Below are 26,138 nucleotides of genomic sequence, written 5' to 3' on the forward strand. Positions count from 1 at the left end.
ATAATTACCCCCTGAACTAATTTTGCTAGAAAAATCTAGTAATCACACCAGCAAAATACTTTGAAAGCTCCTAATTGCCCTCCTGCTTCCTTTTCTACCTTCACCATCACTGCTACTGCTCCCTCTTGAAAGCTGTGTTGGCCAGGTAGTTGAACTGCTTCAAGACTAAAGCTGTTTTTCTCTTCCAGCCCACCCCTACCCTACAGTTGCACAGCCAAAATAAAACCCAGCAATAGCCTCTTCCACTGAAGATCACAATTATAGCTCCTCTAATCTGAGTCACACCATCCCAAATGTGGTTGCTTTTGATTATTTTTTCCCAGAAGCAGTGAAAGTCATCACAGTTCCTTAAGCACATTTTGCGCTAGCTACTAAAGGAACCCTCCATTTCTTCCTGTATAACTGTCCCAGAAGAGAAGAACACGAAGCTGTAAAGTGGATTCCATATTGTGGGTTAGGGTTGAAAAGTCCTGCACTCGAAAACGCCGATGCATGCCCATTTCTCCATCAAGCACAACAGCCTCGTCTTCCAAAATTCAGCCCAGGTTTTGCATCGGACCTTCTCTGCCCGCCTCCAGACCAATTGAGCCCGCCCCTTCTCTGCAGCAGAGGCCCCAGATGGCGCTGCGCTGGAGCTGCGGATTTCTCCGCTTGTCTCCCGTCCTCGTTCTTTTCCTTCTCGCCACCGCCCAGGCGCCTTTCGAGGCCTTCCAGGCGGGCCACAGTGCTTCCTCCCTGTCCGCTGCTGCCGTGGCGGCTCCTTTCAGAAGGTGAGAGAAGCAGCGCAGGCGCCGGGCCCGATAAGCGCGTTTGCAGCCCGCCCGCACTTCCTTGACTGACGGATCGAGGAGGCGGAGGGCCTGGGTCATCCCCTGTGACTGAGGAGGCCCAATCCGCGTTCTTTGGCCGCTTCATCTTTTGCAGGGAAGAAGCCCGAAGGAGGCCTCCGAAAGGACGCCTGCGTCTGTTTGTGGGGATGCGAGAGCGCGGCCGAACTTGCTCCGGGTTGTGGCTTCTTACCCTGGCTTTAATTCCTCAGAGTCTGATTCTGTTCCCTGGGTCAGCTTCTTCTCTGATTCATGACCATGTCCCCAATGCGGGAAACTTTCAGCCTCTTCAAAAGTCAACGTTGTTTCTGATTTGGACTATTTTGTTTAATCTTGTTAGTATATTGAGGAAGTTTTAAAGTAACACGATGAGATTCGCCTGCTTTCCATCTCCATCCCACCCTCACAATTGCCTCTTCCAATAATAAATGGATTGAAGGTGTGTACCAATAACAGCTAACTAAAAGTGTGTCCCGAGAAATACAGGTAGTCCTCGACTTATGACTGCAATTGAGTCCAAATTTTCTGTTGCTAGATGGGACGTTTGTTAAGTGAATTTTGCCGCATTTTACAACTTTTCCTGCCACAGTTGTTAAATAAATCATTGCAGTTGTTAAGTTAGCAATGTAGTAGGTAAGTGAATCTGGTTTCCCATTGACATTGCTTACCATAAATACACAAAAGGTGATCACATGGCCCTGGAACACTGCAACCATCATAAATATCAATCAGTTGCGGAGCATCTGCATTGTGATCATGTGACCACAGGGATGCTACAATAGTTGTAAGCGTGAAAAAGGTACATAACTCACTTTTTTCAGTGCCGTTGAATTTTGAATGGTCAACAAATGAACTGTTGTAACTTGAGGACTGCTTGTATTAACATAGTAACTCTTACCTATATAATATAGACATACAATACATATTTAAAGGAAGTGGTTTAGATAGGATTATTGTTTATATGCAGTAGCTTGTACATCTCTACTGAAACAAGTACTGCACATAAAGATGGCAAATCCCACACTCAATTCATAGTGCTGTTACCTGTTTGGGTAACAAAATGTCTGGAAGCAAATAACCAAGCTCAGGGAGCACCAAGAGCGCCACAGAGAGACTTAAATTTTCAAGAAAGCCAGGCTTATTGAGAGGAATAAGATATCTAGTGGTTTTGAACTAACACTTTGCTGTAAAGATGTAATCAGAGGAACTAGCAAGATTTGAGGGGGTAGGGTGGGAAGAGAAAGTACAAGCTATTGGACTCATCCATAGTCTAATCCCACAGACAAGATACGAGGGGAATTTGGAAATAAACCTCCGTTTGGTTATCAGTGACAGACACTCGCAGATACAGAACTTTTATTATACACATTAGAAAACTACAACATTACATTGCTTTTCAATATAATCACCATTCAAATTGAGGGACTTATAATGTCTTACAAGGTTTGAAATTCTTTAGTAGTTGCTCAGTGCCAAATCTGGGCTATATGAAGGTGATCAAAAAGATCCCAATGGAACTGCTTCAAAAGTTCTTGGGTGCATCGAGTGGTGTGCGAGCGAGCATTATCGTGAACCAACATCACACTGGAAGTCAGCATGCCCCGACACTTGTTACGGATGGCTCATCTGAGTTTTGGTAAAGTTTCACAGTAGACTTCTGAATTGATGGTTGAACCACGCTCCATGAACTTCACTAGATTCCTTTGGCATCTTCATATTTGATGGGATTTTCTATGGTACCACTTCCGATTTGGTGTTCATGATAATAATGCTTGCCTGCACACTGCTAGACACACCTAAGAACTTTTGAAGCAATTCTGTTGGGATGTTTTTGATCACCTCCCCAGCCCAGATTTGGCGCCGAACAACTACTACTAAGGAATTTCAAACTTCGTAAGACATTATAACAAGTGGCTCAATTTGAATGGCGATTATGTTGAAAGGTAATGTAATGTAGTTTTCTAATGTGTATAATAAAAGTTCTGTATCTGTGAGTGTCTGTCACTGATAACCAAACGCAGGTTTATTTCCGAATTGCCCTTGTATTAGCAAAGTGAGGTTTAGCAGGCTGAGCCATGCTGCGGCCCCTGCGCACTCAGCCTGCTAAACCTCACTAAATCGGACAGAACTTCAGCACCCAACATACACCAGGCTGAAAGAGAGTCCATCCATAAGCCAATCACCAAACTAGGTGGAGCTCTCCAATAAGCCAAAAACCCATGGGCAGTGCTCCCCTCTCATTTCAGAGTGGGGCATGTTCTGCTGCTGTGAAAGTAAATGAGCAAAACTTTTGCAGTGCAGCAGACCTGTGGTGTCGAGATGCCACGCATAGTAATTGAAACTCACCCAGCTGCTGCCTCAAAGCCATGTTTGTAGACCCTCTGAAAAAAAACAATCTGGAGAAGAACAAGCAATGAGAAAGAGACTGTCCCTTGCGGGGGGAAATAAATGAGGAGGTGGTAGTTGAAGGAAGGGGGTCGGGTTAGGATTGAATGCTGGGAAGGCGGGGAAAGAACTGAATCGCTGAGGATTTGAGACAAGTAGAAAGAAGCGCGGAGAGCTTGGGCCATGCTGAAGGAAAAGGAGAGCGATCCCTGAATTAGACCCGCTATTATTCTAGTCAAGGGACAGGTAAAAGCTGAAACAACATTCACTGGTCACCTCGGACTAAATGGCTTTGGTGCAATAACGGTATCTTCTACCTCATTTGAACCATGCAAAACTTCAGAGTTCCTATGCCTCCCTCTTTCTTCCATGCCTCTGGCTGCTGACAGTGCTGCCCTGTGGAGCAAGGTGGGGCAGGGGTGGTGCCACGCAGCCCCCACTGGCCAACCTCATCAACCAGCGAGCCTACCACCCCACCCACGATGACCCCGGTGAACAGGAATTACAGGGAGCTCCTGTCCCCAAGAGGCAGCTGGGACTCCCTGCCCCACCCAAGCCCAGCCCCAGAGCTGACCCATGCGACCCAAGAGGGTCGGCAAGGCTCCTCCAGTGGATCAGGCCCTGGCGCCCACCGTGGTTCCACCCCCCTTCGCTAGGACCCCTGGATTCCCCCCCAACTCTGCCTGGAGTCCCCCAGGTGCCCCTCCAATGCAAGTGATGTCAAGCTGGCCACGCCCCCCACCATGCCCCAGGGCAACCACAATGTTGGGGCTTATTTTTGGAGCAGGGCTTATATTACGATCATCCTGAAAAATCATGCTAGGGCTTATTTTCTGGTTGGGTGTTATTTTTGGGGAAACACGGTATATATCACTGTATCAATACCACACCAGTAATGTTGTTTAAATTTTTCTTAGGATTACTGAATAGTCACAAATAGTGTGTTTTTGAATATCTGAAAAGAAAATTGTTTTGATAACGATTAATGGACAAGGATAGGAGTCATAGACTTAATTAGCTTGCCTTAGTGCAAAATATGTCTATACCAAAGCACACCCAGACAATGACAATCCTTCCTGAGCATATATAAAAATTGTTTATTTGGAGCTTTCTTAGCACTAGGAAGAAAGAAGCATGAAAGCATAAAAAAGAAACAATGGTTTTTATATAACCACGGAGATTTATTTTTATATCATACAATAGATGTTACATTAAGAGAAGCCGTCATAGAATGTCAAAGCAGCATGTCATTATATTCTCAAAGAACATTCCAAGTTGGGGAAAAAGTTTATTTGTCAACTAAATATTTACGCCTCAAACTGCCCAGCAAGAAATTGGGACCAAAATTCTTGGGGCCTTTCCCCATAGTAAGGATCATCAATCCGGTCACTGTAGAACTAAAACTCCCTAGACTTTTAGGGAGAATTCACCCAGTCTTCCATTGCAGCTTGTTGAAACTTTATCAGGGCTCCACTTTAATACCTCCCCCAAAGAAGGCACCTGGGCCCCTCGTAGTTGCAGGACAGACCCACTATGAAGTGAAACGTATTCTTGGCTCTAGAATTTTTAAAGGGAAATTGCAGTACCTAGTACAATGGAAGGGATACCCGTTGTCTGAAGCCACCTGGGTGAAATCCAGTGAAGTGAAAGCTGACAGGCTCGTCAAAAGGTTTCATGCGAAATACCCCAACAAACCGAGAACTAGTCATTAACATATGCTTTTGTTTACATTACAGGATCTGTCCTTTTTGTAAGGGGGGACGGATGTCAATGCTGCTAATATTGAATATTCTTGCTTTGACAAAATATGCAGAACTGTCTGGTACTTTTAGAGTTAATACAGATGAGAATGAGAGAGGAGAGAAAAGCCCACGGAAGGGAATGGAAGTGAATCTTTGCCCTCCAGGTTAATTTTTCCAAATGTCTGAATTCAGAATCCTTCCAAAAATATAGCTGCGTGGCTTTTTCTCTGCTTTAAAATTGAAATGATTATAAATCATAGTTTAACTGTTTATTTGTAATATTTCTTTTCTCTAGGTACCTTTTGTATGATGTTAATCCACCTGAAGGTTTCAATCTACGTAGAGATGTATACATACGAATTGCATCTCTTCTGAAGACCTTATTGAAGACTGAAGCATGGGTGTTGGTTCTGCCTCCTTGGGGACGTCTTTATCATTGGCAAACTCCTAAAATTCATCAAGTCCAAATTCCTTGGTCCAGTTTTTTTGATGTTCCAAGCCTCAATAAAAACATACATGTTATTGAATATGAACAATTTCTTGCAGGTAACATATGCTTTAGAAGAACCAGTATGATATGAAATCTTAGTGTAGTTTCATTTGGCTTTTTCTATGCATTAAGATAGGTGAGGTGTATTAAGATACTATTTCAACATTTAAACTCTAATGCACATCTTTTAAGTTTTTCAGTAAATCATATGCATTCCCCATTTAAAACTTTTTGGTATATATTTTCACTGTTGAAAAGCACAATGATTGCAAGCAAAGTTCATGAATTTAGTAGTTACAGGCTTGTTATTACATTTGTGTGGGGGGAAAGAGAATACAATTTTATTAACTGTTCAAACACTTTGCAATTTTCTTTCTGATCTAAGTTATTCGGCTCTCCCCTTAAACATACATAGATTCCATTTCATTGTACATCTATTATGTGTAACAAGATATATGCTTATATTTGTGTATTGATTTATGTTGAATTGTCACTCAGAATCAGGTGGTCCTTTTATTGATGAGATATATGTCCTGCAAAACTATGCTGAAGGATGGAAAGAGGGGACATGGGAGGAGAAGATTGAGGAGAGACCATGTATTGACCAGCATATGTATTCAATAGATAAAGATAAATATTACAGGTATACTAATCTTTATATTGTTATATTAACATAGTCTCTAGCTAAAAATTATTTCCAACCATGTTTTCTGGGGAGGAGGGAAGTATTTGGGAAAAAGGGAGAAAAACGTTTCAAAATTGAAAATTGGCCTCTTGGGATAGGTATAGTACAACTAAAGTCAAAATTCAAGTGATACTTACAATCACTCTCCTTAAAAGACATATCAAAATGAAAGCATCATAACTGAGAAGATGAACTTCTAATTCCAAAATCTCAGCCAGCAGGGCCTAGAGCCACAGAACAAGCAGAGCAACATGAAGGGATGGATGTGAGGATGTCTACGAATTACCTAGCCTTTAGGCCAGACATATCAAACTCGCGACATCACATGACGTTGTGCAACGTATCGGGACAGTTTTGCCATTGCTGGCAATTGGGTGGGTGCGTCTTCCACGTGACGTGTCCAGCCTACAGGCCGGAAGTTTGACACCCCTGCTCTAAGCTATTAGGGTGTTAAAAGTCCTCATCTTCTTATATTGATAGATAAATCATGGTAATTTAATTGTGAAACATGATTCTCTGTTATTTTGTGATAGGAAACATGTGAAACTATTAACCTTAAAACAAACTTAATACAGCTTTTAAAAATTCATTCCAAAAACTGAAAAAATAAAATTTCAGCCCAATTTACAGACTCTCCTACCGAACATCCATGTTCCACAAATTGCAGCCTTCTTTTTCTCTTATCACCTGCCCTTCTCCACTTCGTCTATTTGGAAGCCAAAAGAATTTTTCTGCCATGATCACATCAGAAAGCAAAATGAAAGTGAGATTAGTTATTTACTTAAATTTGACTTTTTAATATACAATTTTCTTTACATAAGCATCTTTCCTCAGTGTGGTCATCTTCCATCTAATTGCCTTAATGATTTAGAAAAAAGAAAAAAATCCATGGGAAATGGGTAGCAGCAGTTTTATCTACAAAAAATCAGGGATTGATGGACAGAGTAATATATGCAAAACCAAAAAGGAATATAAAAAAAATGTGGTTCATGTAGTGTGTTTCCTAGAGTTAGAAACCCACTTCTCCCCAGAGGATCCAAATTTGTACTGTTTTCAGAGAATGAATGGTAATTTTAAAATGAAGTTAGACTATCAACTTATATTGAGCTATTATCAACATTTATTTCAGATTTATTACTACTTTGTATTCATGTATCTATCAACTCAACTTGTTTTTATAGGGGATGGTTCTGGGGTTATGAAGAAACTCGAGGCCTTAAGGTAGTTTGTTTATCTGTCCAGGGTTCTGCCTCTGTTGTAGCCCCTTTGCTTTTGAATTTATCCAGCAGGTGAGACTTCCTGAATTAATTTTTTTATTCCACATATTTGCCATATTATTTTAACTTAGAAGAAGAAAGTAGGGAATTGTATGTTTTCTCATTTATCAAATTTAGTAATGATGATATTTATTATCCCAATTTACAACTACTGTAAAGGGAAGAGAATATAAATTGGAAATTGGGGCTGGGGAGCATCTTTTGGATTTGTGAATCTTTCTTATGGTTATAATTGAGCTGGAAGGGACTTTGGAGGTCTTCTTGTCCAACCCCCTGCTCAAGCAGGAAACCCTACACCATTTCAGACAAGACACCATTTCAGTCTCTTCTTAACAACCTCCGGTGTCGGAGCACCCACTTCTGGAGCACTTATAAAGAACACTTTATATTCTGCAACAAAAGTTGACTCCCATTTGTAATTCCATTAACAATGAGAAAAAGTGTACTGTTAGAGTTTTAAATTGTAGTTAATATCAGAAACAGTTTTTCTTAGAGCAGTTGAATTTAGCTATATGGTAATGTTCAGTTCAGAAGCCCACCATTCCATACTGTTAACTCTACTGGCTGAAAGCAATGGGTGTTTGGAAATGTAGTATCATCTGGAGGTTTTCTGACCTAGGAAATACATTATATTGAAGTAAGTGGTGTTGCCATATATATCATTCACTAACAAATCATGGGTTCTGGATTTTGGACACATTCTGTAAGTTAGCCTATTTAAGGTAACTTCATTCAAAACCTGTTTTGCCCAGATAAAGATCATGACGAGAGTTTTAGTAGTATATAGCTGTATGCTGTCCTATTTCTTGAATACGTTTTGAAATTTATATTTATTATAGTATACTTTTGTTGAAATCTTAAAAAGTTAAGCAGGTTAGTTAATAAGTAATTAGAAAGTAGGTTCTGGTTAGTAGAAGGTGTAAATATTTCAAATTTATTGAAAGACTTATCAGTTTAAAGTTAAGTAAGTTAATTTTAAGTTTAAAGTTAAAGTTTAAAATAGCAATTTGGAATTCAATTTAGATGGGAGAGTAGGAAGCGACAGGGCTGTAGATTAGATTGGGAAGTTAAAAAAAGATTCCACCAAAGGAAAAGTAAATCCACTTTCTTACTGTTATTAAGAAAATGCCATGGATACATAGTCAATAGTTGTGGAGCTCACAGAGGAAATCTATCTTAATGTATCTTTACCTTACTTAGTTTTCTCATTTTAATAGGTCAGTAATGTTAGACAGAGCTGAACATCTTCTTCATGATCATTATGGTGGCAAAGACTACTGGAATGTGAGAATAACATAATTATTTTATTTATATTATCTGCATAATAATGGAGTAGTCATTTTAATACACAATCTGTTAAATATTATTTTTATTTATGAGACCAACTCCTCCCATTCTATGATTAGCTATGCATTAGCTTTAGCAGCTGCTTGTAACTGACCATATCTCAGTAGTAATCATTTGATTTGATTTCATAGTACACAAAGTTTCAAAATTCAAAATGCACCCATCACTTTAAGGGATTCAAGGAATATCTGCTATAATGTAATTAAAATCCATTTAAGAAAACATCTCTAGAATTCTGCATTCAATGCATCTTTCATTTGTGTCACAAGAACCTGGTGGCATAGTGGTTAGAATACAGTATTGTAGGCTAACTCTGCCCACAGCCTGGAGTTTGATCCTGACAGGCTCAAGGTTGACTCAGACTTTCATCCTTCCACAGTTGGCAACATGAAGACCTGGATTGTTGGGAGCAATAAACTGACAATGTAAACCACTCAGAGTGCTATAAAGCACTATGTGGTGGTATATAAGTCAAAGTCATATTGCTATTGCTAATGCTATTGTTAGTTAGAACTTTGTGTTGTATAAAAAGAAGATATATACTACACCTGAATTTTCAATTTAATTCCTTTAAGTCAGTGGTTCTCAACCTTTTTAATGCTGCGACACCCCCCCCAACCGGTCGTAAGTCGAGGACTACTCAACCGGTCGTAAGTCGAGGACTACTCAACTGGTGCAGCACCGTTTGCAGAATAGGACTTTTGGCAGGCTCAGCAGGGCAGAGACAGCCTGGACAATTCCTATTGGCTTTTGAAAGCCAATAGAATTAGACTCTATTCAAGAGAGTCTATTCTATTGGCTTTCAAAAGCCAATAGAATAAAAGGGAGTAGCACAGCTAAGGAAAAGGGGGAAAAAATGGCGGACTGTGTTGTTTGGCGACCCCCGTGAAATGGTCGTTCGACCCCAAATGGGGTCCCGACCCACAGGTTGAGAACCACTGCTTTAAGTATTCCCATAAAAATTGAAGTGTTTCCACTGAAAGGAGATCCTTTTTCTTCAGCAATTGTTAGAACTTCTAATTTGTCCAAACATGTCCAACTGCAAGCTTGTTGTTTAAATTGTTCTTAGGTTAATGTATTTATTTATAATTGCTAATGTAATGAACTACAATTTAACACAGGCATGCCCAACCCGTGATCTAAGGGCCACATGAAGCCCTGGACAGGTAGTAATATGGCCCAGAAGATTGTAAACTTTGAACATTATTATGTGGTTTATATACAATAACTATATTATATGTGTTATATGTTCACTCAGTGCGTCCCAGGCAAGCCAAAAGTTTGGTCCCCTATTATTTAACATGAAACCACTATTCTTTTTTTTTTTTTAACCAACAAACTAACACTTTATCAGCCTGACTGATAAAACAATTATTTCTTTCATTTTCATTTTCCTGTAATTTTGTGTATTCTAGGAGACCTTTGTAATTATGCTGAAATACGTAAGCTAGTTCTCAATAACATGTTTATGTCAAACAGACTCGTCGAAGTATGGTATTTGCCAAACACCTCCATGTGGTGGGAGACACGTTTAGAGCTAAATATTTAAATTCTTCTGATGAAAAGGACAGAACATGGTACTCTGAAGATTGGAGAAATATGAAGGTAATTTTAAGTAATGTACAGATTGATTTTGAATTTAACAATATTGCAGGCCTTTGTTTTATGTTCAGTGGTCACTAAAATTCAGGTAAATGGCTTAAACTGTAATATATAGAAAATGAGCACTGGATGAATGTGTTATTGATGAAAAGTATACTAAATATTTCTTCTACTTGCTCCAAATTTTCTCAGTATTGCTTATATTTCTATGGAAGTATCTCAGCCCTTTTCAGTGATATAATGGAGTAGACATTTAAAAAAAAACATAATTAAGTCAAACTTAATTTAAAAATCATAATAAAATTCTATCAGGAATTATAGTTAAAAGGCAAAGAGACTCATGGTTCGTTTCTATCCTGAATCACCTGCAACCTGAAAACTGACCCTTAGCAATTTAATAGCAGCAAAACTGACAGTGGGCAAAGATTCTTTACTTATTTCTTCAATAATGAAAAGGGAATAAGTCCAGTGGTTTTATTTATACCCTCAATGATCATATACCTTCTTTGATTTTTTTGTTGATGTATGGAATTGGAATTTATGAGTAAGATATGAGTAATATCTGATGAAAAAATAACAATGATTCAACACTAATGTGTTACCGTGTTTCCCTGAAAATAAGACCCAGCAGCAAGTCTCATGTATGGGGAATCTGCACTGCCCACCTCCCCCCGTGCCTTTGCCTCTGTGCTCGGCCTACTAAACCTCACTTCTAGCCGTGTGATTGATTGAGCGAAGTGAAGGCACTGGGGGAGGCGGGTGATGCAGATATGTGAGGCCAGGGAGATTTTGCCACTGCTGGATTTTTGCTACCAGATTATTTAACTTTCTTTAAAGTTTACTTGATGCAAAATGTGGATCTTTCCTGTTCAGCAAAAGATTGAAAAAAAGCTTTGGAGGAACCTTCCTGCAATTCCGCTCTGCTGCTGCTCCCGATTTTCCAAAGAGGCATCTCTGCAGGAGATCTCCCTCCCTCCCTCTCACGGCGGCCTCCCCTCCCCAAAGTCATGCTTGCAAGCAAATGCCCCGTTTCGGTTCATGAGCAACAGCAGCGCCTGGCACTCCTGCCGCCTCCCCGAGCTTTCATGCCATGCTTTGGGTCATGATTACAGCTCCTGCGCTTTCTGCCATAAGAAGCACCACTGCCCAGCAGCCTTTGTTTCCCTCAAGCATTTCTTTGCTAATCTGTTTTCCATCTCTGTCACGTTTCTCCGTCTCCTTCACATTTCTCCGTGACGGAGATTGAAATCAGGTTAGCGGAGAAATGCTTGGGGGAAGCAAGGGCACCTGGGTGGTGGTGGTGGGGCAAGCTCTCCAGCTCCGCGGTGGCAGAGAAATGAAATGGAGCTGGAAAGCAGATTGCAAGGCAAACCTCCCCAAGGCACCAGGCACTGAAACGGGCCCATCTCTCACCAGCAGCTGCCCAGACCCGCCAGAGGGAAAGCTGGCATCTACTGAAATGTGGCAGGAAAGGGACAGCTGGCACAGGCACTGCAGGCAGGACACCCACTCGCTTCAGCACCCTCCCCGACCCTCTGGGGCTCCACTTGCTGTTTTGGTGGCCCTGTGGGCAGAACTGCAAAGGTGGCCGGGGGCCTAAACCGCCAGTCTAGGGACTATGCAGAGCTGCAGGCCTACAAGAGCTACTGCCATTGAAACGGCGAACAGGGACCAGGTGGCGCAAGGCAGTGCCGCAGGACCGAAACGGCAGGTGGAAGAGGTAGCAGTGGCCACCACCGGGCAGGTGATCTACGAGGCAAGGATGGCAGCTCCATTCCCCCACCTGCCTTACCTCAACTCGTGGCAGCAGCACCGGTGCAGACTGGGATGGAGTGAGCAGGGTCTTAACTAGGGCTTATTTTGGGGGTAGGGCTTATATTAGGCCCACTCCAAAAAATCAGGCTAGGGCTTATTTTCGGGGGAACACTGTATTTACCAAAACATCATTCCTATTGTTGTAGACATGCACTCTCCCTGAAAGTGAATGGTACAATAAGCAGTATGTGATGAACAGTCAGGGTACTTGGGTTTACACACATTGTCAACCCCCCTTTTTTAGCTTGTTTAAGTTTTCCAACTCTAATGACCAAACATTAGTGGCATGCTTTCCTACCGTTTTGAGATGCAAAGTGCACCAAAATTGTTGCAGAAGGCCTAAAATAGAGTTTTAAAATATACTCCTCCCTACTCCAGTGGTGGGGACAGAAAATCTCAGTCTCATGCAGCACCACTGCCTACAAGTGGCCTTCAGTCACTTAAAAAATGTTAATCCCAGGCATCAAAGATTGCCCATTCATCCCATTCTTGTCCTAGGCTAAGTAAATGTAGGCTTTAATCTGTCTGCCTATGATAACCAAATAAACTTTTCTTTTGAAACAGGATATAAATTGTTAGGCTGCTGTGTATTTCATTTAAATCTTTGATTAATCCTAGAAGTTCATGATATGTGATTCCTTTTCCTTTGGATATTTATGCTCTTGTCAGAAAAATAGCTCTAGAAGGAATTCTACTGTTTGAAAGATAGTCCTTTATGTATTTACTTTATTTATAAAAAAAGAATCTGATTTAAGGACATGTTATCATGAAATCTGAAAAACAGACTGCTATCAGTTCTGTGGCAATTATAATTGCAACAAGGAAAGTAGAGAGTATTTTATCTATTTAATAACATTTTAAATTTCTGAAATGAGGTTTATCCAATAATAGATGCTTAAAAATTATATTCTTGTTTAAACATATTTATGGTAAGAGAAACAGATTGAATGCTTCTTCTGTCTGAGGAAAGGAGATTAGCTTGGCACAAGCATGATTAAATAAAGGCAGTATTCAAAACTAGAAAGGAAAAGTGCCATAACTTTCTCATGTCTGTGAAAATTAAGTACCATTTTTCTATTTTCCTCAGGAAAGTAATACAACTTTGTGAATGTGTAAGTAGAGTCCTTTTTTAAGACTCTCTGTACCATATTTTTCAATGGCCAAGTTTCTCTAGATTTTTCATTTGATTACCAATTAAGAAATTGAACTATGATTAATCTGCAATGTTAGAATGCGCCCTCACTCAAAAGACCATGGAATGCAAGACTAGGATTATCTATGGAAGCAGAAAAACATGCCCATACCTGATAGGTAGGTGCAAGAAGGGTTCATATAAATGCTTACAAAAAATCAGATAGACAGCCTTGATTCAAAAGATATCACTCTGTTGATAAGAATTTCTTAACTTTGAGTAATGTGGCACATACCACTAGATTCATAAACATAGAATTCTTGCAAATCTATATGGCTTTCAGCTCTGGAAATACACACATATGCTGAGGGACTCATTCTTCTATCAAAGGCTTGTTACCATTGAAGACTGTATATGAAAAACAGCATATATGAACACATCCCAACCACACTTAACTGATAAGAGTATAGCTGGGTAGAAGTGCATGCATTGCTGAAGAGTGGACACCAATATCACTTGCGGTTTCTTACTAACAATTGATTGTGACATTTTTATATTTCCCTACTTCTCAACTGAAAGTGGTTTACATAATAAATAATATACATATATTATGTATACCTAGGACAAAGTAGGTGCACGTGCTGTATGCACATAAAATCTTGAAGTATGAAATTGTTCTCCATGTAGACAAAGGATATAAAGGATTTCTCTATTAAATATGTATATTTATATATTTGGGAGCAATATACAGTTTCCTAGTTGAAACTATTATTAAGAACTTATTTACAAACCCAGTATGTATATTGACACTTTATGAATATTGAAAGCTTTATCAAATACACATTTACTAAATATATCAAATTTATCCTTAAGCAGTGTTACAGAAAATATGCTCATGAGTGGAGATATATTCTTACTGAATCAATGCCATTTTATTTCAGTTTCAGCATGTACTGGTTCTTATGTGCTAGGTAAAACTGGGCACAGCCATTGGTGGCCCATATCTTGGTGTTCATCTCAGACGAAAAGACTTCATCTGGGGTCACAGAAGTGATGTGCCCAGCATTCGGGGAGCAGTTAAGAAAATCCACAAACTCCTGAAGTTGTACAAGCTGGAGAAGGTTTTTGTGGCTACTGATGCCGTCGTGCAGGGTATGTATTTTTTCTCTAATTAGTAAAATATTCATTTAGCATTATACTAAATACATTAATCTGTATCAAAGATAAAATCACTGCTGGACAAAATAATTTGCAAGACATATTTGAAAAGTTTTAGGTTGAATCTAAGTTCAGGAGCACAAGAGACTACCATACCTATTGGAATATTTTAAGTTGCCTCTCAGTGGACAACAGCTGCCTCCACTGTCACTTCCTTACTTGAGTTAAACAGGATAATGCAAGAAATAAATCTGCGGCCTCAAACACATGGTAATCTCTAGACCATGCAATTCATAGTAGTCTTGATATACAATGAACTAGGAAGTCCTAAAGGGATCCATATTTGATTATTCATAAGTTATCACTACAGTGCTTACTCCTTCAGGATATTAATCGTGCCGTTTCTGTTGTGTTTTGTTGCCGCTGTTGCAATTCAGCAAACTATTGAAGAAGAATTTAATTTTATTTCCTTTGAGAACAAAACTACAGAGAAATTAATTATTTAATGAGACAATGATCTGCAATATTCTTTAGAGCAGGGATCCATAACCCCAGGTCCATGGACCGGCACTGGGCCGTGGCATGCCAGCAACCGGGCTGTGCAAACATGCAAAGTCCCATCCACAGCACATGTCCACAGCACATAAAACCATGTCCCTTCTGGTCCCTGGAATAATCTTTCTCCACAGAACCAGTCCCTGGTATCCAAAAGGTTGGGGGCCGCTGCTTTAGAGAGATCCAGTCTGTAACATTTAATCCACTTATAACTTTGTTTTATATTGTACACTTAAAACTTAATGCTGTAAAACTGGAAAAAGTGTAGAAATGGACAACAAAATTTAGCATGGTTTAGCAGTTCCCTTGTAATGAAAGATTCAAATGTTTACAACTTTTTATTGTAGAAAAGGAGCCGGTAGTAGAGTTCCATTGCATAATAGTTGTATATAAAATTATACACGTCATGGATAATAAATGTAAAGAAAAAAAATTAACTCGTCTGATAATATTAGCATCCAGAATCATCCAGGAAAGCTGAACATCAGAAGATCTAAGAAAGACAAAAGTAAATACTGTGAAATACATTGTTACCCACCTGGATCGATTTTAGTAGGAAAACAGGAAAAAAATCATTCTAAGTAATGCACTAGTGTTCTTTATTTATTTATTTATTTGATTTGATTTGTATGGCTGCCCATCTCACCTAAGTGATTCTGGGAAACTCACAACTGTCTGTCTGTCTACAGTATCTATCTGTCTGTCTGGTCAATGACCAGTTAAAATGACAATCCAATAAAAAAGTTAAAACCAATAAGGAAATATATAAAACATCAGAAATCACTTAGAAAACAAAAGTATCCTTAGTCAATGGCTGCAGTCCATCCTTGCACCAAGCTCAAGAAGCAGTTTAAAAATTGGACACCCAAGCTTGCTGGCAGAGCCATGTCTTTGGGGTCTTCCTAAATGCCAGCAGGGTTAGGACCAGTCTTAGTTCCAGGGAACAATGTTCCAGTGGGTGAGTGCCATGGCAGAAAAGATTGTCTTCTTGGCTCCCGTCAGATGACACTCTTTTAAAGACAGAACACGTAACATGCTTCTCCCAGTACTCATGGGTCAGATAAATATAACAAGACAAGAGGCAGCCCTTCAAATAACTCAGTCCCATGCCAGTTATTTCTATCTCCAATATTAGAAGCTCAGTGTCTCTGAATACCACTTGCTGGAAAGTAAGAAAGTGTTGTTTTATCTGTTTCCTATTGTCAGGTCCAAACAACTAAATACACTCCTAAAGAGTTCAATACTTTATTGCTCATGCCTACTTTGCCAGACTCTTCCCAGATTGGTAATATGCACTTAGGCCGGAATAGATAAGGTTCAACAGCATTGGGGGATGGGGGGGGGCAGAACTTGCCCTCTTGTGCCTATGTAACAATCCCAAACTAATTTCCTACTTCACTTCTCCCCCTGGCTTGGTCAACCCCTCTCCAGTACCTGTTGAACTTGAATTACAAGTAGTCCTTGGGTTCTGATAGCAATCAGGACTGGATTGCTTAGTGATGAAAAAGCAATGGGGGCAACTTGTGACATTTTGCTGGTTTCTCCATTAACTTTGCTTGTGGAAACCTGGCAGGGAAAGTTGCAAATGGCAATCATATACCTCCAGAATGCTGCAATTGTCATAATTGTAAGCCAGTTGCCAAGTGTCCAAATTACAATCACATGACTGCAGGGACACTACAACAGCTGCAACTTGGCAGACCAATCATAAGTTGTCCTTGTTTAATGCTGTCTTACTAAACAAGTGCTTGTAACCTGAGGACTATCTACAGTAAAAGACAAGCATGTAAAGATAAATAATAGACAGGTCAGGATCACCCCAGTTGATAATTTAAAAGTCAGAATAATTTGAAAACTCAACACTATAAAATTAGATGATATATAAACCAAGACTAAGTAGAAAGAAGAAACAGATAAAACTAATATCACAACATAATTTACCAGGGTAAAATATTCTAAACAGTGTATAAAACAGGTAGGTTATATAAAACAAATTAGTAGAAAGCCAAGAAGAAAAATGTACTTACTTGTTTATTTATATTATCAAATTTTGAAACCGTCTGTCTCCTTCACCAGAGGGACTCTGGGCATACAAATAAAATAATAAAATATAAAAACAGTATATAAAATTTAAAAACAGAGAAGGATGATTAAACTTCAAGGTTAAAAGTTACTTTAAAAGTGTGAGGAGGGCTTTAGGGAGCTAACCAGCCTCATTGCTACATGTTTCTCTGTGAGCCCCAAGCAAGGCAGCAGAATCATGTTTTCAAATCTTTCCAAAAGACCAGGAGAATGGGGAACTGCCTTACCTCTGGAGAGGAAAATGTTCTAGAGGTCGAGGCAAGCAACGGAGAAGGCTCTCTTCCTGGATCTTGGCTGATGGGGGTCTGTAACATATCTTCCCTACCTGATCAGGTTAAGACAGGCTGATGTAATGGGATGAAGATGATTCCATATGTAACATGGGCCCGTGCCATGTAGGACTTTAAAGAACATAGGTAACATCTTGAACTTGGAAGCAAATTGACCCCAATGCAGCTGACGCAGCATATAAAAAACATAAAAAGCAATTAATAATTACCAAAAAACCCAATCTAAGAAGAGTAATTATTGCTAACTGTATGTATGTATGTATGTATGTATCTAAAATAATCCTGAAAATGTGAGTCTCGGGTATATTCATATTTAAAACTAGAAACACAGATCACCAAGATTAAAAAAACCCAACAACTACCTCCCCGCCACACGCACAGGGGAATAGAAGAACGCAACTTCTCATCAATGAATACATCGTCACAAGAAGAAACAATAAGGATGAACCAACAACCACCTCTCCCCCACACGCACAAGAGAATAGAGGATCGCAACCTCTCTTTGACGAATACATCGTCACAGCAAAAGATAATGAAGAGACAGACCGGACCCATGGGCAGCAGGAGAGGACAATTAACCAATGTGGATAGCAATTCTAGCATTAGAGAGGAACGAACGGCTGAGACGACAGCAGCGCAGACAGAAATGTCAGGCGAGCAGCGAGATGATTGCATGCGGCAGGACGAACGCTCCCAGCAGGCAAGACGAGTGGAGAGAGGCAGAGCGCCAAAACTCAAACAGACATCAGTGAACCCGACGGAAACAATGCCATTGATTACGGGAGGGCGGGGACCGAACAGACCCGTAACACGCTCATTAGCTAAACTAATGGCTTCACAGAGACTATAAGAACTTGTTCTCCAATCCTGGCTTAAACTCTGACGATGTCAGCAGGTGCTGAAGAAAGCTCAGTTTTAATAAATTTTTAGTCTTGGTGATCCGTGTTTCTAGTTTTAAATATGTATGTATGTATTTATATTTGTATGTATGTATGTATTAAATTTCTGCACCATTCATCTCACTAATACAGCAACATTGGACAGCTTACAATATAATAAAGAGTTAAAAGTGCTAAAAACAATTAACATTTTAAAAAATGAATAGAAAAGCTAAAATCCAAGATGATGGGTGATCTGGGGGTGAGAATCTTCTCTATACTGTCAGCCACCCCAACTGTCAGAAGCCCCATTTTGTAGGAACTAACATGTTCCTGATTTACCTGCTGCCATAATAAACTTTGCCCTAGTTCAGGATAAAGGAGAAGTGGCTGTTGTCATTCAGAGTTCCTTACAGTCTCTTAGGAACTCTCCTTCGCAGATCATCTTAGGCAAGACTTTCTGGGGGCTGAGGAAACTGATTGCTGGTGGTTTACTGATCTCCCTGCTAGCCCCACTTAAGCTACTGGGTTCAATTGCCAGCTTGAAAATACAGTCTACTAGACTGGGTTTGGCAATTTTAATTTGCCATTATATGTTTACTCCTAAAAAATATGAGAGATACATCAAAACGCTTGGGTGATCTGGAAATATTCCAACAATGTAGATATTTCATATGACTTAAATTGGCAAGCAAGTAGTTTCTACTCCATTGTTTCTATCTTCCCATCCTTACTGGGGCATAATCATTTTTGATAACAGGCTTTTTATATCTTCTCTTTAGGACCAAGGGAAGGGCACCACACTTTGCCAGAATAAAGCTCTTCTGTGCCCCTAATATGCCAGTTATGTGAAATATGAAGCATGTTTAGGAGATACTTTATATACTGGTCCATCATTTTGGTACCCCGTGTCCATAATGTGGTTTAATAAGCAATGTGGCCTGATCATAGTCCCTTTTTAAAATCTCTGTCAGGCGAAAAAAGAGAATGTCTGTAGTTTGCTTTCAACTGCACTCATCCAGAAAGATTTATATGTATCAAACAATATGAAGGGAGCAAGACCCTCAGGTGAGAAAATAAGTTTCAGTCAATAGGTAACTATTAGGAGCCAAACTCTGGCCTCTGCATTTGTTGTACCTAATTTGAGGCATATATGCACTAGAAGCACAACAAGGCACTTAAATGCTGTCCTGAGAAATTTAGACTGGGCTAGAAACCCTGCTCCATTGATGAGCTAGATTAAAGATTTAACCTGAAATAATTTAAGGGCATCTGGAAGTCAACATCCCCACCTCATCCCATTCAGTGGAATTTCAAATAACTGCTGAGCCTTTTTGTGCACTCAAAGCAACATGGCTTTTATGTGCCCGTTGACTGCCTGAGGCATTAAATATCTCTCCCAGGTATTTAAAGTATGAGATTTGCACATACTGTGTTTCCCCGAAAGTAAGCCTCTTTAAGTTCTTGAAATATCTCTCCCATGTTTCTGGAAGAATAAAATCACATAATAGTAACAACCTTTCAATCAAACATACACCAAGCGTCAAAAAAGGAAGATTTCTTAGTCCTAACAGCTTTGCAGAACTGGAACTGTCCTTTCATGTTTTCATGTTTTCTCTTTTTCATCACAGTAATTGTTCACACGGGGCCTTTTGTCTTAAGAGATCTTGGCCAGAAAAAGATTCTTTATTTGATCTATATATCTTAGCAGAGAGAAGTATCTTTGCCATCTGCATTTTCTATAGCAGAAAAGGTAGAGGGTCTTATCTTTGAAAGTGGGCAGACTGCTGTAGTCATTCATCCATGAAATTCAGAAATATGTTTTTCATACTCCAGATTAAATAAATTCACTCTTCTGAAAGTATTTGACTGAAAATTCTCCACAAGAGTTTACGTGTTTTTTGAAACCCTTTCCAAATGTACATACAATTTAACCCGGCAAATTCTCCCAGCAGAGTATAGATTGGAATAATATAGTTTTTTCATTCTCAAAAATAAAGAGAGAGAAAACAGCAAACTGTTGGCCAGAGCTGATTTCTATCAAAGTATATGGAAACCCCAAATAAATGGATAAGGAGGGGGATGTTGGCTTTATTTGTAGTATTTATATCCACAGTTATGGATATTGTTGGCAATTGGCAAAAGAAAGCTCAGGATTGTATAGGTTGGAAACATACAGAGGAGACCTTCATCCTGCAGTGGATAGACAATGATGGTGATGGTGATGATGATAATGATGATATCCACAGTTAACAGTGAGAAAATACAATGGTAGCAGCTGTGCTTGGTTTTATGCTCATTCCAACAATAGTTTTAGCTATTGCAGGTATTTAAAAATCCATTGATGCTTTACGTCCTACACTTGAGAAATTGCAGCCTTCTTCACCTGTGTTAATGTAAAGGAGTTTTATCCATTGACACCTGATGGTCACTCACATTCTGCCTAGTCTTGTTTAATTTTATTTATTTTATTTAAGAAGGACACAGAAGTTCATTGTCATAAAAGACTATTGGAATTAAATTAAATTCTATTGGAATAACTTGTGAGAAATACCTCCTCATATTTATCAACTTAAGTGGCAAAGTGAAATTCACCTTGTGAAGAGATTACTAGAAAAAAAGGAAGGCGAGTGTTGGTAATAGGAGTTTCTATCCTCAAAGGAACAGAAACAGCCATCTGCAGACCAGACACATAAACCAGGGAGGTATGTTGTCTCCGTGGAGCAAAAATCAAAGATGTGGCCAAGAACCTAACCAAAACAATTAGGCCTACAGATTACTACCCTTTCCTCCTCAATGGGAAACATGACAGAACAAAGAACCCGAGTACAATATTGAGAGATTATAAGCAACTAGGCAGTAAAGTTAAGGCACTAGAAGCATAAGTAGTATTCTCATCAGTACTCCCTCCCATTGAGGGAAAAAAGAATTGTAGAAATAAACCATTGGCTAAAGGGTTGGTGTTGCCAAGAAAACTTTGGTTTCCTGGATCATGGATTGCATTTTGAAGGACTCTTGGCAAAGGATGGGCTGCACCTCACTAAAACAGGGAAAAAATGTACTCAGAAAAAGACTGGCCCAACTCATCAGGAGGGCTTTAAACTAAAATTGAGGGGGAAAACAAATCAATGAGGTTTGGAGTGATGAGAAAAAAGAAAAACTCCAACAACAATCAGGAGAGGCAGGAAACATACCCATGGACAGGCATAAAGGTCTTAAATGATTATATACAAATGCTCAAAGCTTGGGGAACAAATAGGTTGAACTAGAAGCAATAGTACATGAGGGCAGGCATAACATAGTTGGCATTACAGAAACCTGGTGGGATGAAACCCATGACTGGAATGTACAAATTGTTCAAAAGAAATAGATCCACAAAAAGAGGAGGGGGAGTTGCACTATATGTAAGAGAACACTACATATCTACAGAAATGCAGGTGATCAAAGATATAATCCCTCCAGAATGTATATGGGTCAATATAAAAGGGGGGGAAAGTGACATTGCCATAGGTGTATATTACAGGCCATCCAACCAATCAGAAGAAATAGATGAACTCTTTGCCAGTCAGTTAACAAACATGTAGGAAGCATAACATAGTAGTAGTGGAAGAGTTCAACTATCCAGATACCAACTGGGAGACAAACTCTGCAGCAAGTGGAAGATCAAACAGATTCTTAACCAACCTAGCTGACAACTTTATCATCCAAAAGGTAGAGAACGGAACTAGAAGTAAAGCTATACTGGACCTAATCCTTACTAATCGAGAAGAAGCGATAGAGGGAGTTGAAGTTGCCAGAATCTTGGGTGAAAGTGACCACATCATGCTGAAATTCAATATAATGCAAACACAAACAATAGAAAATAATCCAACCAAATTCTTAAACTTCAAAAGAGCTGATTTTAACAAACTCAGAGAGAACCTAGGAAAGATTCCATGGATGAAAATCCTAAAGGGGAAAACAACTCAAGAAGCATGGGAAACACTGAGGAGTATGATCATAGGGGCCCAGTCCAGCGCAATACCACTGAAAAAGAGAAACAAGAAATTCAAGAGGAAACCAGCATGGCTGCACAAAGCTCTCTGACAAACTGAAAGACAAAAAGGACAAGTACAAAAAACGGAAAGAGGGACACATAACTAAGGCTGATTATCAGCAGACAGCCAGAACATGCAAAGATGAAGTCAAGAAAGCAAAGACCCAGAATGAATGAAGACTTGCAACAGAAATCAAGAACAATAAAAAAAGTTTCTTTCAACGTATTAATAACAAAACAAAAGTCAAGGAAACTAGGTCCACTAAAGAGAGAAGATGGCAAGGCAGTAACAGGCAACAGAGAAAGAAGAACTGCTTAACTCATTCTTTGCATCAGTCTTCACACAAAAATTATAGCCCAACATACCAAAAAAAACCTACTACAAAAGATAAACTAGAAACAAAAATTAAAATAAGCAAGAAAATGGTAAGAGAACACCCATCTGAACTTGACAAATAAATCACCGGGACCCGACAGATTACATCCCAGAGTTCTGAAGGAGCTGGCAGATGTTATCTCAGAACCATTGTACCATATCTTTCAAAAATCTTGGAACACCGGGGAATTACCTGATGATTGAAAAAGGGCTGATGTGGTTCCCATCTTCAAGAAAGGGAAAAAACAGACCCAGGAAACTACAGACCAATCAATCTAACATCAATACCTGGGAAGATCTTAGAAAAGATAATCAAAAAACAGATCTGTGAACAACTAGAAGCAAACAAAGTTATAACCAGTAGCCAGCATGGGTTTGTCAAAAACAGATCATGCCAAACCAATCTTATTTTATTCTTTGATAAAGTGACTAAATTAGTAGACCAGCGAAACGCTGTGGACATAGTATACTTAGACTTCAGTAAGGCATTTGACAAAGTAGATCACAACCTGATGCTTAGTAAGCTAGAAAATAGTGGGATAGACGACAATACCATCAGATCTATAGCTGGCTGACAAACCATACTCAGCAAGTAGTCCTCAATGGTACTACATCCACATGGAGAGAAGTAAGCAGTGGGGTACCACAAGGCTCCATCTTAGGCCCAGTACTTTTCAATATCTTAATTAATGACTTAGATGAGGGAATAGAAGGGGTACTCATCAAATTTGCAGATGACACCAAACTGGCAGGAATAGCCAACACCCCAGGAGACAAGCTCAGGATCCAAAAAGATCTTGACAAACTTGAACAATGGGTCCTATCCAACAAAATGAGTTTTAATGTGGAAAAAAGCAATGTTTTACATTTAGGCAGGAAAAATCAAAGTTTAAGTACAGATTAGGCAAGACCTGGCCCAAAAACAGCAACTGTAAGAGGGGCCTTGGAGTCCTAGTGGATGATCACTTGACTATGAGCCAGCAGTGTGCAGTAGCAGTCAAAAAAGCTAATACACTCCTGGGTTGTATGAACAGAAGCATAGAATCAAGATCACGTGAAGTATTAGTACCGCTTTATAAAACCCTAGTACTGTAAGACCACACCTGGAACACTGCAACCAATTTTGGTCACCACACTACAAGAAAGATGTTGAAACCTTGGAAAAAGTTCAGAGACGCAACTAAAATGGTCAAAGGCCTGGAGACTAAAACATGAAGAATGGCTGCAGGACTTGGGTTTGGCTAATCTAAAGAAAAGAAGAAATAGGGGTGACATGATGGCAATATTCCAGTATTTGAGGGGCTGCCACAAAGAAGAGGGGGTCAAACTATTATCCAAAGCACCAGAGGGCAAGACAAGAAACAATAGTTGGAAACTAATCAAAGAGAGAAGCAACCTGGAATTAAGGAGAAACTTCCTAACAGTGAGGACAATTAACCGGTGGAACAGCTTGCCTCCAGAAATCACGGGCGCTCCATCACTGAAAAATTTTAAGAAGAGACTGGACAGTCACTTGTCTGAGATGGTATAGGTTCTTCTGCTCAAGCAGGGGGCTGGACTAGAAGACCTCCAAGGTCCCTTCCAGTTTCTATTCTATTCTAGTCTATTCTATTCCTTTTATTAAAATCCTTAGGCAAAAAAGATGGTTTTGTTTTAATATAAGTTGGGGTAGGCTGAAATTTGCCACTTGAAGAATGTTGATTGAGTGTATTTTTCCAGAGATTGAAGAATTAAAAGTACTTCTTCCAGAGATGGTGAGATTTGAACCTACTTGGGAGGAAATGGAGCTCTACAAAGATGGAGGAATAGCAATTATTGACCAATGGATTTGTGCACATGCCAGGTAACTCTCTCCCTCCCTCCCTCTCTCTCTCACACACATACACACACTATCTTGCTCCAGGTCCTGCCATCCTTGCAAATATAGTAGATAAACATGTACCACTTCAGTAGAAAGATAACAGCTCTCCATGACATCATGGTGGCAACATGACCACAGAAAAGTCTTTGGAGAGCGCTGGCTCAATGGCCTTGAAACAGAGATGAGCATCACCCCCTTAGAGTTGGCAACAACTAGCAGAGTGAAATCCACAGAGACTCCCTTACCTTATTCCTTGAGTTTTATAGTGTGTTGTATATAAGACTACAGATACACATTTGAAGACTACCCAGAAGCAGTCCAGAATGTGGTGGTCTGGGTGCTAGCTGATACATACTAACCCTTGTACTTGTGTTTGCTTGTTTCTACACTATCAGCTTTCCATAGGCTATTTAAAATGAGATTTTTCAGAGAGCATTTGAAGTAGGAATTGATACTCTTGGTTGTAGTAGTTTGATTCATTAGGATTGGTCTATTTGCTTTATTATTATTATTATTACCATGATCACGTTATTTTGTATTGATGGATGTGTGGTTAAATCTAATACATGTATATATGTGTTTGATTTAGCAAAACTGAATGATTTTATTATCCCCATAGCATTAATGGAGATCCTGAGGTAAAATGGGTGGCCAATAAATTTTATAAATAAATAAATAATGGATTATAGAAAACTGATAGCAAATTTTTTAGGAATATGTTTTTTTACCCACTGATATTTTCTTTTCACAGATATTTTATAGGAACCTCAGTCTCAACTTTTTCTTTCCGCATTCAAGAGGAAAGAGAAATTCTGGGTTTTGACCCCAAAACAACTTACAACAGATTTTGTGGAGATGATGAGAAAACCTGTGAACAGCCAACTCACTGGAAAATTGAATATTAATATATTCAGTCAGTGAAGACAGCTGCCACTTCACCAGAGAAATTAAACAATTATCTTTGTGGAAAGAAACTTAAATATGTTTCCTTTTTTTTCACTGTTTCTGATAAACATGTGAATGGTGCTACTGTAGCTTATTTCTTAAACAATTTACAGTGGTCAGTATTATGGTTGTAATTCAAAAAAAAAACCCCAAGATGTTCAATTTGCCTCTAATCAAACCTTCAAGTTGGACCAGTTCACTTCACCCACTACTTTGCTTCACTAGAAGATCCAGCAAAAGTGACCATTAAAAGCTCTCAAATGGCATGGCAACTTGGCTGAGCTGAACCTTTGGAACTACAGATCCCTGAACACTTTGCAAAACAGCCAAAGTCAATAATGGTTTTGATTAAAGCAAAAAACACTTCAAGGATTCATACATTCCTAGTTTTAACTGTTGACTCTTCTGTGAAGTCCCATTTTTATCTGATCAGATAATATATTCTAATGCAATTAAATTGTTTCTAAAAGGTTTGCTGGAACTAATTTTGTTTATAAAAACAAAATATGTTAGATATAACTAAAGTGTGTAAGAACTTGCAATTCCATTTTATTTGTGAACTGGGAAGAAAGTGTATGTGGCTAAGCAGAAGTTAGATGTCCTAGTCAAGTTGATTATATGAGAAATATTAAATTGCCTAAATTGGTCTCTTTCA

General features: G+C 39.3%; 1 protein-coding gene across 4 annotated transcripts; it reads left to right on the forward strand.

Moving 5' to 3' along the window:
- Positions 1-124: 124 nt before the first annotated feature.
- On the forward strand, positions 125-26,138 carry POFUT2 (protein O-fucosyltransferase 2). Of its 4 annotated transcripts, XM_039326354.1 has the most exons (9): positions 125-770; positions 5,250-5,500; positions 5,943-6,087; positions 7,311-7,418; positions 8,624-8,690; positions 10,233-10,358; positions 14,274-14,454; positions 24,397-24,520; positions 25,290-26,138. In XM_039326354.1, the coding sequence occupies exons 1-9, from the start codon at positions 493-495 to the stop codon at positions 25,441-25,443; spliced, it is 1,434 nt and encodes a 477-aa protein (XP_039182288.1). In that variant the 5' UTR covers positions 125-492; the 3' UTR covers positions 25,444-26,138. The 4 variants fall into 4 exon arrangements, with proteins under 4 accessions (XP_039182288.1, XP_039182290.1, XP_039182289.1 ...); XM_039326356.1 differs by lacking the exon at positions 10,233-10,358; XM_039326355.1 differs by lacking the exon at positions 7,311-7,418.

Source organism: Crotalus tigris, unplaced genomic scaffold (assembly GCF_016545835.1).
Source record: "Crotalus tigris isolate CLP2741 ecotype Arizona unplaced genomic scaffold, ASM1654583v1 scf7180000024340.7048381, whole genome shotgun sequence".
NCBI classification, from domain to species: domain Eukaryota; kingdom Metazoa; phylum Chordata; class Lepidosauria; order Squamata; family Viperidae; genus Crotalus; species Crotalus tigris.